The following is a 16,644-nucleotide window of genomic DNA, read 5'->3' on the forward strand; positions in this document are numbered from 1 at the left end:
TTTTCATATATAAGAGATAATCATTAAAAATATATTTTAAAGTCAAATTTTAAAACAGAAAAACATTTATTATAATAAATATATTATAAATTATTTTTTTTAAAAATAAAAATATATATTATATCAATATAGATTCATTATTATCCAATTTAATATTTTTAAAATAAAGAAATAAAAGTATATACATCAACATAAATTCAATGTACATAAGTCATATAAGTAAACCAATATTTTCTTTAATAAAAAATAATAAAAAAATGTGAATGATGATTGAATTGATGATAAAATAGAATTCTAAGTCTCTAATAATGATTGAATTGATTATAAAGAAATAAAATTATTGATTTAATTTCCTAAGTTAACGAAAAAAAATTGATTAAATTCTGTCGAGTTACTCATTGTAATTATTTATGAAAGAATAATTCTAATTGTCAATTGAGAGCAATATATTTTGAATCAATCCTATATTTATTAATTCCTACAAATGGTATATGTAAAAAAATCCTATAAATAGTAGATATTTTTCTTAATTAAAAAAAAGTCACTTACTTTTTAATTCTTAAAAATTCCATATTATTCAAATATAGAACTTTTATAAATTAACTCTATATTAAAAATAAAAAACGCAGATCTTAAACATACTGTTACATTCCTTAAAAAAATTATATATAGTGGTAAAAATCACATTTTTTTTTATTCCTCGGAAAAATAAACAAACAAGAAACTAAGCCACCTCGTAAAAATCACATGAGATTACCCATATAAAATGTCCTGAGTTATCAATCATAAATATTTAATACTCCTTCACACCAAATATTATATAATGTGCTGAGATATCATAATATTCTTTGTACAAAAGAAAAGTAAAGAAAAAACATTATTATTGTGAAGAGAGGTAGTGTGTGACCCTGAACATAAGAGAGAAGGTGTAAAGGCATGAGAATTTCGTAACCAAGCCATAGGAGAAGAAGAGAGGGAACGAAACAAAACCACTCTCACCCAAATCGTTTCTTCTTTCCTCTCCAACGATCTTCAATTCCGTTACCGTAAGTCCCACTTTTCCTTCTTCACTGCACAAAAAAATGGTGTTATTTCGTGCTTCTTTTACCCCTTTTGCTTTATCCCCTTTTATTCTCACTTTTTAATCCAAAATCGTTGACTTTAACTGGTTTTGGGGTTGCCCTTGTTTTTCATTTTTCTTCATTCTTATTTTTCTTTTGTTATTGTTGATATTGATATTTAGGGTTTCGTCCCCCTTTGTCAGAATCTCGCCTTTGGTGATCGCCATAGAGTGCCAGAGCTTTTCCTGAGGTTCTTGTTTTGGAAGATTCGGCGTGTTCGTGTTTTTGAGTTCTTCAGCGATTGGTAATTTAGAATTCTGCTATTGCTGCTTACTTCAATTTTGAGAAATTTGATTTTTCATGTCAAAAGTTATTAAGTTGTGTGGCCTGTGATGGATTATAGATTAGTAGGGGAATTGAATTGGTTCTGTTTACATTTGTTTCCTGGCCTGTGGTATTGATAATTTTCCAGTCTTACTGGATTTTGTTTCCTTGTTTATTTTCATTTAGTGTTATTAGTTTGTAGGTAGATTCCATATCCATGGGATGTGCCTAATGACATAAATGCATAATGCAAATTTGTCTTAAATCAAATTGCCGAGGGGGCTGAAACCTCTTGTTGACGGTTTTATCTGTTTAATAGGTTACGTTGATAGTAAGGAATGATGGGGATCAACAGGAGAGACTGCTGATTCACAGTCTTACTGGTCAAATCAGTTGGTCTAGTTAGGGTTTTAAAATGTTGATGTAATGAAATGGAATGCCTTGCATTTGTTATCTGAAAACTGTAAATGTAACTGGCATACTTGTTATGCAATGCTTGAGTGCTGCTTTGTTTCTTTTTCCAAAACTTTTAGGTCATACTCTTTTGAACACTTCAGCTGCTCAATATTTATTAATTGTTGGCCAATGAGTAGGTGTATTTTTAGGGTCAAGGGTATTGTAGCATTGCTCACATAATATTTCCCCTGTATTTTCTATATTTGAATATGATTGAATCTGATTTGCTATTCAAGTTGTTAATTTAAAGGTCTAATGGGTTGAACTGGATGCCCTGGTTAGGGCTTTTAGAACATTGATTGATATAATTGAGTAAAATGAAAACTTCCATTTCTGTACCAAACTACCGAAATACAAAAAGTTAATTAATTTCCTACCATACAGTTTGTAGTTGTCGGTAGCCCTACTATAGCAGCACGATAGTTGTGGTATATTGTGGAGTGGCTGTGGACTGCTACAGGCACAATTGTATCGTGTTTTTTGCTTGCGGCCATCGCTCCCACAATAGCTTCCAAAATTTTGGCCTTTTGCATGCAAAAGCACTGCAACTCTGATAAGGGTTCGTAAAACCCAAATTATTCCCCTTGTAAGAGTATTGATTAGGCTGTTTTGGGGTGGGGAATCTCGCAATGTTGCCCCTATTAGTGCTGGGCGAATCTTTATTGTGTAGCACTTACATGTATAGTGTAGACTGTAGTATAATTAATTAATGTGTATGTTAGTATTTTAACAGTGTCCAGTCTGCCATCCGCTATAGTGGATTTGGGTTCAGCTGCTCTGTGCTGCTATTTTGGGCTTGTCAATTTAGATTCAATTCCAAATACAACAAAATTTGGTTCTGCATAGCATAATTACTTTTACTAGTGTTATTTGTTAAGATAATAATGGTCTTGTTGCAGCTAGATGCTTGATTGCTGCTTTTTGATCATTTTTAAAAACTTGTTTAGGTTCCATTCTTTTAAGCTGTGTAGCCCTTGTGTAATTTGTAAATGCTGATCATTGGTGATGCATCTGTAAACTTAAGCATACTGTAGCATTGCCCAGAATAATATTGCTTGTGTATTTTCTGTATTTGAACTAGATTGAATTCAATTTGCGACGTGCGTTGTTAATATATTAACTGAAACATGTTTTTGTCTTTACAGGTTTCAGTGGCCATGGACAAATTGCTTTTTCAAAGCTGTATGGTAACTCAAATATGTAGAAATGTTTAAAGAAGCAGAATATTTTAAGATTGAGATGTTGATATAGTTATATCACAACCACCTATTGAGAAAGTAAACAAGAACATTGAGAAAGCTGGTGACTGAAATGGAGTGCAATAAGGATGAGGCCACCAGAGCTAGAGAAATTGCTGAGAGGAAGTTTGCTGCAAAGGATACATTGGGTGCAAAGAAATTTGCTTTGAAGGCCCTAAATTTATTTCCTGCTCTTGAGGGTATTTCTCAAATGATAGCAACACTTGATGTTTATCTTTCTGCTGAGAATAAAACAAATGGAGAAGCAGATTGGTATGGAGTACTTGGTGTGGACCCCCTTGCTGATGATGATACAGTCAGGAAACAATACAGGAAGCTAGCTCTCATGCTTCACCCTGATAAGAACAAGTCCGTTGGAGCTGATGGGGCCTTCAAACTCATCTCAGAGGCATGGAGTTTACTATCAGACAAAACTAAAAGGGCAGCATATGACCACAGAAGTGGAAAAGCACCAAAAGTTTCTACTAAGTTTGGAGGTTCGTCAACACAAACCAGGCCTAATGGGAGTTACAATTTTGCCAAGAAGACTTCCCCTTCAAATGCATCTTCTTCGAAGAATATTGATAAAGAGCATGCATCATCTTCTACCCATAAGTCAAAAGCAAATACATTTTGGACTGTTTGCCATCGATGCAAAATGCAGTATGAGTATCTTAGTGTTTATGTTAACCTTAAACTCTTATGTCCCAACTGTCATGAGGCATTTGTTGCTAAAGAAACTGCTCCTCCACCTGCAAGTGGTATTAGGCCTGCGGCTCAATGGAATTTTTCACAGAATAATCAAAATTTCAACCGCCATTTACCTGGTAAAAGCAAATCTAATGCTTCTGGAAAGAATAAGATGGCAGTCCCAAATGCTGGAGCAGGGTCTTACAGTAAGACTAACTCCAATAAAAAAGCCAGTTTCCAGTGGGCTCCATTCTCAAAAACATCTGGTGTTTCTAATGTGGCTCAAGCTGCAAGTGTGGTTCAGCAGGCATATGATAAGGTGAAACGTGATCGTGAGGAAGCACAAGCAGCCAGCAAAAGAGAAGAGGCATTAAAAAGGAAGCAGCATGCTTCTAAAAGGAGTTACTATAATCCTGCTAAGAGAAGAAGAGGGGGCGTGGAGGAAGCAAGTGTGAGTAACCATGGTGAGGGAACAAACTCTTCTAAAAAGGGTTGTTTTGAATATAAGGTTAATGGAATCAAAAAGACCGGCAGAGTGGGAGATATCTCCCCAGTTGAACTTCGGAATCTTCTTGTGGAGAAAGCTAGAAAAGAAATTAGCAATAAACTCAAGGAAATTCAGTCAAATATTGTTGATAAAACAGTGGTGAAAGAGAGTGGAAATGACTTCCAAAAAGTGATCGAGAAAGGAGAAAATTGTTTAAGAAACTCTGAGATGTGTGCTGGAGATAATGCTGAGAAGTCAGAAGACAGAAAGAGTGGATCCCGAATGATCAAGTCATTTGCGAGTTCTAGGAAATTTTTGGAAACAACACCTGTTGATGTGCCAGATCCTGATTTCCATGATTTTTTCAAGGATCGAACTGAAAGATCTTTTGATAAAAATCAAGTATGGGCGGTGTATGATAATGATGATGGGATGCCTCGATGTTATGCAATGATTCACAACATCATCTCCCTGAATCCATTCATGATGCAGATCAGTTGGCTCAATCCGAATACCAACAGTGAACTGGGCCCCCTAAATTGGGTTGCTTCGGGCTTTTCAAAAACTTGTGGGGATTTCAGAATGAGCAGACACGAACTCTGTAGCTCAACTAATTTTTTCTCTCACAAGGTTAGGTGGAGACCAGGTACTGATGGAGCCATTTCTATATATCCCAGGAAAGGGGATGTTTGGGCCATCTATAGGAATTGGTCTCCTGACTGGAATGAACTAACAGAAGATGAGATTATACGTAAGTTTGATGTGGTTGAAGTACTAGAGGATTTTTTTGAAGGACATGGTATAGATGTTATTCCTCTGGTCAAAGTGGCTGGATACAAAACAGTATTTCATCACCACTTAGATCCAAGTGAAATCAGAATCATTCCGAGGGAAGAGATGTTTCGATTTTCTCATCAAATACCTTCACACCTACTCACTGGTCAAGAAGCTCCAGATGCTCCAAAGGGTTGCAGGGTGCTGGATCCAGCTGCTACTCCACTTGAACTTCTTCAGGTAATAGAAGTTGTGAAGGAGGAAGACATGGCAAACAACGAAGATAGTGATGTAAAAGAAACAAATGGTAGCTTGAAAAAAGACAACAATGTGGAAGTGGTCAATGATATGGGAAAACTTGAGAAAGAAAAAGGGGGAAAAGGCAAAGAGGTGCAGGAAGTAGAAACTTTGATAGAGGTCAAAGAGAAAGAAGATATGCAGTAGCTTGTAACAGCAAGGGTATGTAGCATGCTAAAGGAGATCTCTGGCTCCTGCAAGGAATTAAGAGAATACTAGAAAATCAGAATTCTTTTGACAAAAGAGAATCCAAAATGAGTTGACATTGCAAATAACTATTGGATGGATGAGAGATTCCAATCACTTTCTCTTATCCAATCATCATTGAACATAGGTGAATTTTGTCAATTTTTTTTTAGCAATGTTATATTTACTGTCACAATTTGTGGAGGATTTCACTTTTGTTCCGATATTGCAGTAGCTGTCTTCAACTGTTGAGGTTGAATGTATCAGTTTCATGCCCTTTTTTATTTGCTTTTTTTAGGATATTACTCAATTTTGTTTTGTATATCAGATCTAGTAGCATGATCTTCAGTCGTGTCCATATATGTAAGATATTTAACTCCTTTAAAGATTAATACAGTCCCTTACAAATTGATTTCGTTTCTCAAATGATTTTTTTTTTCCCTAATCAGAATCAATAAATATATTGGATTATTCTGATTTCGACCATTTACTTTTCAAGTTAAAATATTTAATACATGATACGTCATTAAAATTAAAATAAAAATTATATAGAGGAGGGTTCAAAAGACACTGGTGTAATTTTTATTAAGTGTTACACCGTTCAATAACTTTATATTAATTTTGAATTCTAAAAATCTAACCGTTAAATCGAAAGCTCATATCTCTTAGATCATATATACAAAATTTTATATTAATCCAAGATGATTTGATACTTCATTCTTATAAAACAAAATTGACGTAATATATTCATTTTAAAATACACTAAAATATGAACACTTTGATTACCTTCAAGATGTTGTTCAAATTTAACAAAATTTGATATATATGATCTAAGAGATATAAATTTTCAATCTAACGGTTGAATTTTCAAAATTCAAAATTAATATAAAGTTATTGAGTGGTGTAACATTTAGTAAAAGTTACACCGGTGTCATTTGAACCCTCCTCATATATATATATATATATATATATATATATATATATATATATATATATATATATATATATACTTTTCTTTATTAAGCTATGTTCTAGCATATTCTTTGCTGATCTAAATGTTTACATACACACTTTATTTAAATATCTTATTCAAAATTTGTAATGGAGCTTTATTTGTTTTTTACATAAACCCTTATAGAGCTTAAACATTTATGTAAATTTATTTAGAATAATTTTGTAGAATTTCAATATGGATAATTTCAATTTGTTTTTTACATAAACCCTTATGTCTCGAATCATGTTCGTTGCATTTGAAATCACGATAATTATGTTTACTTAATGTTTGATTATTAGTAAAATTAATTTTAAGTTTATGTCTTTTGTTATTAAAACAAAAGTTACATTATTTTTGAGTCACGTTTACTTTAATATTGAGAGTTGACAATGATATACATATGAAAATGGTATACAAACACATACATGCATTTACTTAAACTTTATTTAGTCAATAACTCATATTCTATATTAAATATCAATAATTTAATGATTAAATAAAAAGTTTTTAGTATATAAATTAAATTTACAAATTTTAAAAAAATTCAAAAATTATTTGATACTTTATTTTATTAATTTAAATTAATGTATAAAATATTTTAAAAATTATCCAATAATTTAAATTAATGAAAAGAAATATTAAATTATTTTCAATTTGTTTTTAAAAATTTTACATATTTGATCTATATACTAAAAAATTTAATTTAACAATTGAATAAAATCTTTGCAAATTTAATTCATATATTAAAATTTTTTAATTTAACGATTGAATGATCAAAACATGAATTATTAAATGAAATAAGTTTAAGTAAACTTAGTTTTAAAGTAAATGAATATTAAGTCTAGGCATAAGAAAGTTAAGTTAAACGCTAAATGAATAATTTGTTACATAATGTTCTATATCACATGTGAATTATTAAGTCTAAGCATAAGAAAGTTAAGTGTGACTAGGAGTGACAAATGAATCTATTTATCCATCTTTCATTTGATTTATCTACAAGTAAATATATCCAATTCATCAATTATAATAAAAATAAATAATAAATTGAATCGAATCTAGTTCATTAATTTAATTTTATGGATGATTAATAATCTATTTGCTACTTTTTCATAATCCATTAAATGGTATATGAGATATTTATTAGATTGAGAATTAAAGGACTATTTTGACATAAACAAAAAGTTTTGTGAGTTTTAGAAGATTATATAAAAATATAATGACTTATAAAAAAAAAGAAAAAAATAAAATATTTTAAAAAAATTATTAAATTTTTAAAACATTTTTATCGATAGATTGAATATCTATCTATGAAAGAAAAAATTGTTAATGGATAGATTAAGTTAATTTTTATTTTATTTTAGATGGATTGGATGTATAAATTTTTATATAAACTTTAATGAATTTAAATTAATTAATGAGTTATTTTTATCCGATCCATTATAATCTTCGTAAAAAAATTATTCGATCTATTCATTTATCACTTTTAAGTATAACAAATTCGATCTAAATATAATAAAATTAACTTAAAGATAATAGATTTAATTTTAATGTGATTAAATTGGTCTAAATATAATCTGGTCAATCTTCTTATTATTGGTGCAAAAATAATCATAAGGGAAAATCTTAAAATTATTAATTATTATGAGTTAAATTAAAGATTTTTCTAATAATTGTTTCTCAATTTAGTGTTATGCTTAGCTATAATATTGAGTTTTGAGCAAGTTAAAGACTTTCTCCTATAACAATTTTAGAATATTTAAAGTTAACCACTATTAAAATTTGTTTAGAACGTGTGAGAAAAATTGATATAAAAACAAAATTTTAAAGGAATTTATATAATAGTTGAAGTTGAAGAGCAGATGTTGTAGTTTGATAGAAGCAAATGAGGGTTGAGCTGAACCAACATGTGTTAGAAACACTGAGCAAGAGCAACAACCTTGAGCACCTGAAACAACTCCAAGGCTACCTCACCACACTGGGCCACGCCCACACCGACTTCTACGCCTTCAAGCTCATTCGCTTCTGCGCCCTCACTCTCTCCAACCTCTCCCACGCGCGCCTCATCTTCGACCACCTCCCCTCCCCCAACACCCACCTCTTCACCGCCCTCATCACCGCCTACGCCGCCCGCCCCGCCACCCACTCCTCCGCCTTCGCCCTCTTCCGCCGCATGCTCCGCGGAGCGCCCCCCCGCCCCAACCACTTCATCTTCCCCCACGCGCTCAAAGCCTCCCCCCACCCACGCGCCACCGCTTCCGTCCATGCCCACATCGTCCAAACGGGGTTTCTAAGATACCCAGTTGTGCAAACCGCCCTCGTGGACTCCTACTCTAAGCTTTCCGTCGGGTTGGGGGACGCGCGCAAGGTGTTCGACGAAATGTCTGAGAGAAATGTCGTGTCTTTTACTGCTATGGTTTCTGGGTATGCGAGGGTTGGGGACGTCGAGAGTGCGGTGAGGGTGTTTGGTGAAATGCCCGAGAGGGACGTTCCGTCTTGGAATGCCCTCATTGCTGGGTGCACTCAGAATGGGGCTTTCACTCAGGGGATTGAGTTGTTTAGGAAAATGGTTTGGGAGGGTAATAATAGGCCGAATGGGGTTACTGTGGTTTGTGCTCTTTCGGCTTGCGGCCACACGGGGATGCTCCAGCTTGGGAGATGGATACATGGTTATGTGTACAAGAGTTTGTTTGTGTTTGATTCGTTTGTGTCGAATGCCCTTGTGGATATGTATGGGAAATGTGGAAATCTTAAGCAGGCAAGGAAGGTTTTTGAGATGAATCCGGAGAAGGGGTTGACTTCGTGGAACTCCATGATCAACTGTTTCGCGCTGCATGGGAAGAGTGACAGTGCAATTGCCGTTTTTGAGCGAATGGTGGAGTGTGGCAATGGTGTGAGACCGGATGAGGTTACCTTCATTGGTGTGTTGAACGCTTGTACTCATGGTGGATTGGTTGAGCATGGTTATTGGTATTTTGAGATGATGGTTCGGGAGTATGGGATTGAGCCGCAGATTGAGCATTACGGGTGTTTGATAGACCTTCTTGGTCGAGCAGGGAGGTTTGATGAGGCGATGGAAGTTGTCGAGGGTATGAGCATGGAACCGGATGAGGTTGTTTGGGGTTCTTTGCTTAATGGATGTAAGGTTCATGGCCGAACGGACTTGGCAGAATTTGCAGCTAAAAAATTGATTGAAATAGATCCATATAATGGAGGTTATGGGATAATGTTGGCTAATGTATATGGGGAGTTGGGGAAGTGGGATGAAGTGAGGAATGTGTGGAGGGCATTGAAGCAGCAAAAGTCATATAAAGTTCCAGGGTGCAGCTGGATTGAGATTGATGACCAGGTTCATCAGTTCTATTCTCTTGATAAATCGAATCCAAAGACATATGAGATGTACAGTATCTTGGAAAGTCTCATAGGTTTTCGAAATGAAATCATGGTTGAACTGTAGTCCTTGATCTCAAAACTTTGTAAATCACCGTACCACATTTGGATGATTAAACACAGAGGAAGATGCGGTGTTCTTCAATAAATAGAAACCCTAAACTTTTTAAAACACCAGTGCTGAGCTTGTATCTGGTTCCTTGCATGTACAGTACAGTCTTACGGCAAAGGATTTTTGTGGGGATACATATTTAATGTAATTATTCTTCTCTTTTGCTGCTGTGAACTGTGAAGATTCATCGAAAGAACAGAGAAGTAGAAGGAATGAATCAGATTCTGCTTCGGGTGGTTTTGTGCTCACTGTGGTTGTTGATGCAGAGCAAGATAATTTTGGCTACGAGCATTTAGTTGAAAACATAATTTGGGTAGAGAAACTCTCGTGAAACTCCATTTTGGTTCGACTGTTTGACCACTGATTTAATTTATTCTTTTAGTCTTCGAGGATAAAGAAATAATAGAGAATTCTAACTGTTTCAAAATTTTGTAGCTTAGTCAATTGCTGGATCATATCAACATGCTTTCTGAATTTAGTCCAGTAGCATTGTTTTGTGTTAGTTTGCTACTGGACTGTTTTAAGCAAGGTAAACTGCAAATGGATGACTTGCCCACAATCCGTGTTTTCCTATTATCTGGCCGATGTGGTTCAAGCCTGTGAAATCCCGTGACCGGAGGGAAATTCATACTCTTGTTTTTATTTCTTTGAACTAGTATTGACTCATGCTGGCATAACAAAAACTTCACCGACATTATACTACCAAAGGTTTCAACGTTCTAATGTCTAAATATCTTTGTTGCTGAATGCTATATATTATGTATTTTGAGAGCTTTAATAGATGGAAAACAGAAATCCACCCTTCGATTGAATCCCATATTACTGTGGTATGCATTTTTTTTATTTAAAATGTTACATAACATTATTAATTATACTATTATACCATATAACATTCTTATATAAGATTTTGGCACTACATAATTATACTATTCTCATGTTGTTAACATTATTAATCTAAAGGCCAAATTTGGAGCAAGACTGCAAAATAATATTATCAAACAAGATTAACTCAAGGATAACTCATTACATGAACACAACCGAAGATCTTAGTAGAACCCATTTATTCATAAAAACCCAACTACAAACCCATTTTTACTGATCATTTACTGGCACACGAGAAGTCTGTAGGAGTATAATCATCATTTATCTATTATTCAAAGCTCTTGCTTGCCCTTATTACCCTTGAGCTTGGCAGTCTGCTCATCATCCCCTACAATGCTCACCACCCTTGGACCTTTGATCTCATTAGGTGACAACTTGTTCATTGTGAGAGTAAGCACTCCATTCTCCAGCTTAGCCTCGACAGAATCCAAGTCCACATTATCTGGCACCTTGAACTGCCTCCAGAATTTGCCACAGGATCTCTCCACTCTATGCCAGTGATCCCCTTCCTTCTCCTCCTCCTTCTTCCTTTCTCCGCTCACTCTCAGCACCCTATTCCCCTCCACTTCTATCTTGATCTCATCTTTCTTCATTCCTGGCACGTCCAGCATTATAACATGTCCCTCTGGTGTCTCCTTCCAATCTACTCTTGCAGGTGACACAGCCATGAATGACTCGTCTTTGACAACCCCAAATGGGACTTGCTCTAACACCCGAAATGGATCAGGGAAACGATCAGACCACAGATCAGCCAAGAGAGTACTAGGTCGATCTGTAAAAGGTAGCAGAGACCCTTTTGCTTTGAATGGAAAACCAGCAAGAACAAGCAAGATCAGTGGTATTATTAGTAATAAGTGCCTCATTTGTATTTTTGAATGTGTATGTGCCTTCTGTTTGGGTACTCAGAAAATCGAAAGCAGTGGATAATGTGTTGGACTTTGGCTATATCTAAAGTTTGTCTTGAAACTGATTGAACATGTAAGGTACAAGGTAGTCACATATATAGAGGGGGAGATAATGTGGCAAAGGACTATCGTGGTTCTTGAAAATTCCATGCACCGAATAAGAACGTTTTAGTGAAGTGTAGAGAGATGAAGAAAGTTCCAGCATAGTATTATGAATTTTTGTTTGGAGGAAAAGTCGGTTCTCGAAGTGAAAGAGGGCACAAGAATGTTCCATCATGTTCCGGATGCTTCTTGAGTAACAATCCTCTGTCAAACTGCCACCAAATGATCATTTGGTCGGACTAGGACAATTTCTAAATTTAGTATTGAAATAAAAGAAATTTTAGTACATAAGTTGTTTTATATAGAAATTCTTATATTTTTATCAACAAATAAATAAAAAATTCAATATTTAGTTTTACTAAAAAGAGAGAGACTATTTTGAATTTTAATTTTAATTTTGAAAAGGAGCTTAAAAGAAAAAAAAAATTAAACGAAACTTTTATTTTAAATTTAAGCAACATTTACTTAAAAGTTTCTACATTTTATGTATATATAATATACTATCTAAAACTTTTTTACAATAAACAAGTTAAAGTAAAAACAATTATAACTTATTTCTTATAAAAAAAGTAAAAGTAATACTAAAATAAATAAATAATTAATTTAGTTTCTTAAGTATAATGCTCTCCTTTATTTAATTCTTAAAATAATAAAATTACATAAGTAATTTTTCCTGTATTTAATATTTGTTAGTTTAATCTTTAAATCAATATATCTTACTAATATTTAGATATTAATTGAATAAGTTTTTATCACATAAAATATTACGTATTTATTATAATTTTAATATTTGAAAAATGACTTATATAATTCAATTGCAAGCATTAAAGAAATACTAGTATAATGTATATACATATTTATTATATTTAATTAAAATTATATATATATAAAGAAAGGATAGATATACTTACTCTAAGGATAAATATATTTAGACTTATTCATTCAATAACTCGTGTTTTACATCAAATTTTAACAATTTAATTATTGAATTAAAATTTTTTAATGTATAAATCAAATTTATAATTTTTCTTAAAATTTAAAATTATTTGATACTTCATTTCATTAATTTAAATCAATGTATAAAATACCTTTATGATTATCCATTAATTTGAATTAATGAAATAGAATATCAAATAATTTTCAAAATTTTAAAAAATTTGTAAACTTAATTTATTCATTATGCACTTTTAATTCAACAGTTGAATTATTAATTTTTTTTATAAAGTATAAGTTATTGAATAGAGTAAATTTAGGTAGATTTAATCTTAGCATAATGTGCATGCATGTTTATCATACAATATAATTAAGATTCATAATAAACTATATATAAAATTATATTTAAATATATAAATTATATTTTAGATTTTTAATAAATAATTTGTACTGTAATTTTTTTATTTACTGATAATTTTTAAAATATTAATATTTAATTAATAAATAATTATGATAAATAAAAATCAAATTATATAAAAAGTTATAAAAATTCCTACAAATTCTTTCGTTGAAAAAAAAATTCTTAAACGTGCTTGTATAAGATAGAATTTCATGTTTAATATACAAAGGTTGATTTTAAGAATCAAATTAATGGGAGTGACCAAAATAATTGATTATTAAAAAATTAACCATTATTATAATTATTCAACTTTATAATAATTAATTATTTAAAAAATAATCATAAAAATTAATAATATATATTAAGTGGAATCATAAATTTTTTTTTCTTAATTGATTTTTGTTTATCATAACTGGTTTTGACTTTTAAAAATCGGTTATATACCATAACCAAATATTTAACTTGCTATAACTAAAATCAATTTTAATTTTTTTAAAATCTCTTAAAATTATTGAACATGATAAACTTTTATTTCATGTATTTGAAATTTATAATGAATACTTTTTAGTATATAAATAATAAATTGAAAAAATATATAAAATAAATACTTTTATATTATTATAGGAAAATATTTTAATTGTATATTATTTATTTAAAAAATATTAAAATTTAATTTAAAAATAAAAATAAAAATAATAAATTAAAAACATAAGATTTTAAGAAAATTCTCAAAAAGGTTTTTATTGAAGAAAAATATTTAAAATCGTTTTTGTTGAATACTAATATTTAAAAGTGTTATTGTTTGAAATAATTTTTTAATCCATACTTTTATATTAATTAATAAAGATGATACATATTTTTGGTGTACACATTTTATTAATTGTGTTATCCTAAATTTTCAAAACATTATTTTCTCTTTCATACTTTTTATATATATATATTTTATTCTTTTTAATTTACTTCTTTATAGTTTTATTTTTCAAAGATCTCATATCTTTTAAGTAATTATTCAAAACTACTCATAATTTTTAATTATTAATTACTCACTGATATTTAACATAATTAGTTTTATTGTGTATTTTATTTTGATATAAAATACACAAACACACGGAATATCATTTTACTATTTTATATAACAATAATTGCTAAAATATAAAAATTATTATAAAAGTGTATTAATCATAAAATTACCTTCTTCTTTTTTCAAAACCAGTTGTATAAACTGTTATTGAAAATTTAAAATCTGTTGATGTAAATCATAACTAATTATTAAAATTGGTTATCATTAAATTATAATAATTAGTTAATGATTAAATGATTATATGGTTATGATCATGTTATTTAAACTTAATCATGCATGGACTTACAGGACTGTTGACTGTTGAGTGTAGTGTGTGTCATTATGTGTTGTGAATGAACTTCTCATGTGTTTGTATAGCTGGTAGTGCTTTCGTTTTGGGCTTGTATAAAAAGAGAATTGAGAAAACAAGAAATCATAATTAAACATTATTTTACTTGTTAATTCTTTACATTGGTGGGAGGGGGTTTGTCTAGAGTATTAACCAACAAAAATTTGATGGGTTTGGTATCATTGTCAGCGAAAACCAAACGACTTCCACCCTCGTGATTATCAAACCTCCCAAGGGCGGTACAATTCTCTGGTGCGTCAGAATGGCAGAACACAAGATAGTATGCATAAGGTATATCAGGTTGCTCAAAGTGAAACCTGCCATTAAACGTAGGCGAATAATAATGATCTTCTGGACCTCCAATACCCAGACATATCTTGTTAATTTTCTTGGACAAATACATCACCACTTCGTCTGATGAAGCACAAAAAGGCTTTTGACCCTGCGTTACCTTCACTAACAGTGGGCTACCTATAGGTAATATTTCCATAAACATTACACATTAATTAGGGTTTAACACACTACTTCAACACTTAATTATGGGTAACTTTTTGAAAAAATGTCACACAAATTTAACAACCCCAGAACTAATTTAGTATTCTTTTAATGTCAGAAATCAAAATTACAAAAATTAAATATTATCAAAGTTGAATTTAGTTTAAGACACGTTCTTTTTAATTGTGAGATTAAATTTTATTAAAAGTGATCCAGCAGATCAGAAAAAGAAAAAGAAAAGTACATACCACTACCAGTAAAGATGAGGCCAGGACCAATAGTTATTCCATGTACTTTGAATTGCAGAGCCACGCCACGGAATTTTCTGGTATAGTCTTGCAGAAAAGTAACTGGGCATTCATATGCTTGTCCTAGATTGTCGAGTTTGATTCCACCACCGGGTTGATCGTAGGGGACGATGTAGTATGACATACCTGGGAAAACGGCATTGCCTAGTGAGTCTCGCACTTGATCAACCCGAAATCTCGGAGCTGACAAACCAAGTGAGAAGATAATGCTGAGGAAACCAAAGACTACTAGTGCAGCCTTCATGGTTAATTCACTCGATAACTATGCCTCTTCCCTACACATGCTCTACTTCCCTTTATATACACGTAAATTCAACTCACCTTTTAATGTCTAAACAAATAAATTTTTAAGTGTTTACTATGTATACTTTACTTTAACGATATTATCAAATGCTGCATTTATTGAATTTCATAAATTATAAATGTGTTTATATATTGCATTCAATTTTACAATAAATAATTTTTTAAATCACTACAACAAAATTTGCTATTAACAACAATTATTTAATGACAATCACTAAAAATGTATTTATATTACACTAAAGTTTACTTAGCGATAATTATTTATTGGAAAAAACTTAGGTCTCATATGATTAGAGATAAGATAATTAAATAGTATATATAAGTAAGTAATAACTATTATTTTATAAGTTAATTTTATAGAGTTGAGTAATTAGACTTCTAATTCACTATTCTAAATTGATATGAAATCATCTACTATTACCAAGTCATTCAATAATGTCATAAAACAATTAGAACTAGAAAAATTAATATTTGTGACGGAAAAAATATCGTCGAATTTTGTGAGGGAATCTTATTTTTTTGTGACGGACGGCCATTTATTGAAATTAGTGACGGATTTTGTGACGGATTAAATTTTGTTTCTAAAAAATCCATCACAAATTTCGTCACTAAATAAAAAAAAAGTTAGTGACGGATTTTGTGACGGAATAAATTTTGTCTCTAAAAAATCCATCACAAATTTTGTCTATGAATAAAAAAATAAAATTAGTGACGGATTTTGTGACGGGTTAAATTTTGTCTCTAAAAAATCTGTCACAAAATTTATCTATGAATAAAAAAAATAAATTAGTGACGAATTAAATTTTGTCTCTGAAAAATCCGTCACAAATTTCGTTACTGAATAAAAAAATAAAATTAATGACGGATTATATTTTGTCTCTAAAAAATTCATCACAATTTT

General features: G+C 31.3%; 4 protein-coding genes across 5 annotated transcripts; 2 read left to right on the forward strand and 2 right to left on the reverse strand.

The window, feature by feature from the left end:
- Positions 1-849: 849 nt before the first annotated feature.
- On the forward strand, positions 850-5,939 carry LOC109808423 (DNAJ heat shock N-terminal domain-containing protein). 2 transcript variants are annotated; one of them, XM_020371424.3, is made up of 3 exons: positions 850-1,046; positions 1,244-1,365; positions 2,987-5,939. In XM_020371424.3, exon 3 carries the CDS (start codon positions 3,153-3,155, stop codon positions 5,472-5,474), a length of 2,322 nt encoding a protein of 773 aa, XP_020227013.1. In that variant the 5' UTR covers positions 850-1,046; positions 1,244-1,365; positions 2,987-3,152; the 3' UTR covers positions 5,475-5,939. The 2 variants fall into 2 exon arrangements, with proteins under 2 accessions (XP_020227013.1, XP_020227015.1); XM_020371426.3 differs by having other exon boundaries at positions 1,265-1,365.
- Positions 5,940-8,335: 2,396 nt separating this feature from the next.
- LOC109808917 (Pentatricopeptide repeat (PPR) superfamily protein) lies at positions 8,336-10,579 on the forward strand. The gene has a single exon (XM_020372102.3). It carries the CDS (start codon positions 8,390-8,392, stop codon positions 9,959-9,961), a length of 1,572 nt encoding a protein of 523 aa, XP_020227691.1. The 5' UTR covers positions 8,336-8,389; the 3' UTR covers positions 9,962-10,579.
- Positions 10,580-10,972: 393 nt separating this feature from the next.
- Positions 10,973-11,874, reverse strand: ATHSP22.0 (HSP20-like chaperones superfamily protein). Its single transcript, XM_020372477.3, has one exon. The coding sequence runs from the start codon at positions 11,749-11,751 to the stop codon at positions 11,161-11,163; it is 591 nt and encodes a 196-aa protein (XP_020228066.1). The 5' UTR covers positions 11,752-11,874; the 3' UTR covers positions 10,973-11,160.
- Positions 11,875-14,705: 2,831 nt separating this feature from the next.
- On the reverse strand, positions 14,706-15,734 carry LOC109809839 (subtilisin inhibitor CLSI-II). The gene is made up of 2 exons (XM_020373241.2): positions 15,381-15,734; positions 14,706-15,108 (listed from the first exon to the last, which is right to left on the reverse strand). The coding sequence occupies exons 1-2, from the start codon at positions 15,682-15,684 to the stop codon at positions 14,747-14,749; spliced, it is 666 nt and encodes a 221-aa protein (XP_020228830.1). The 5' UTR covers positions 15,685-15,734; the 3' UTR covers positions 14,706-14,746.
- Between the last annotated feature and the right edge of the window lie 910 nt (positions 15,735-16,644).

The sequence above is a fragment of the Cajanus cajan genome, chromosome 1 (assembly GCF_000230855.2).
Source record: "Cajanus cajan strain Asha chromosome 1, NIPB_CcT2T_4, whole genome shotgun sequence".
In the NCBI taxonomy this organism is placed as follows: Eukaryota; Viridiplantae; Streptophyta; class Magnoliopsida; order Fabales; family Fabaceae; genus Cajanus; species Cajanus cajan.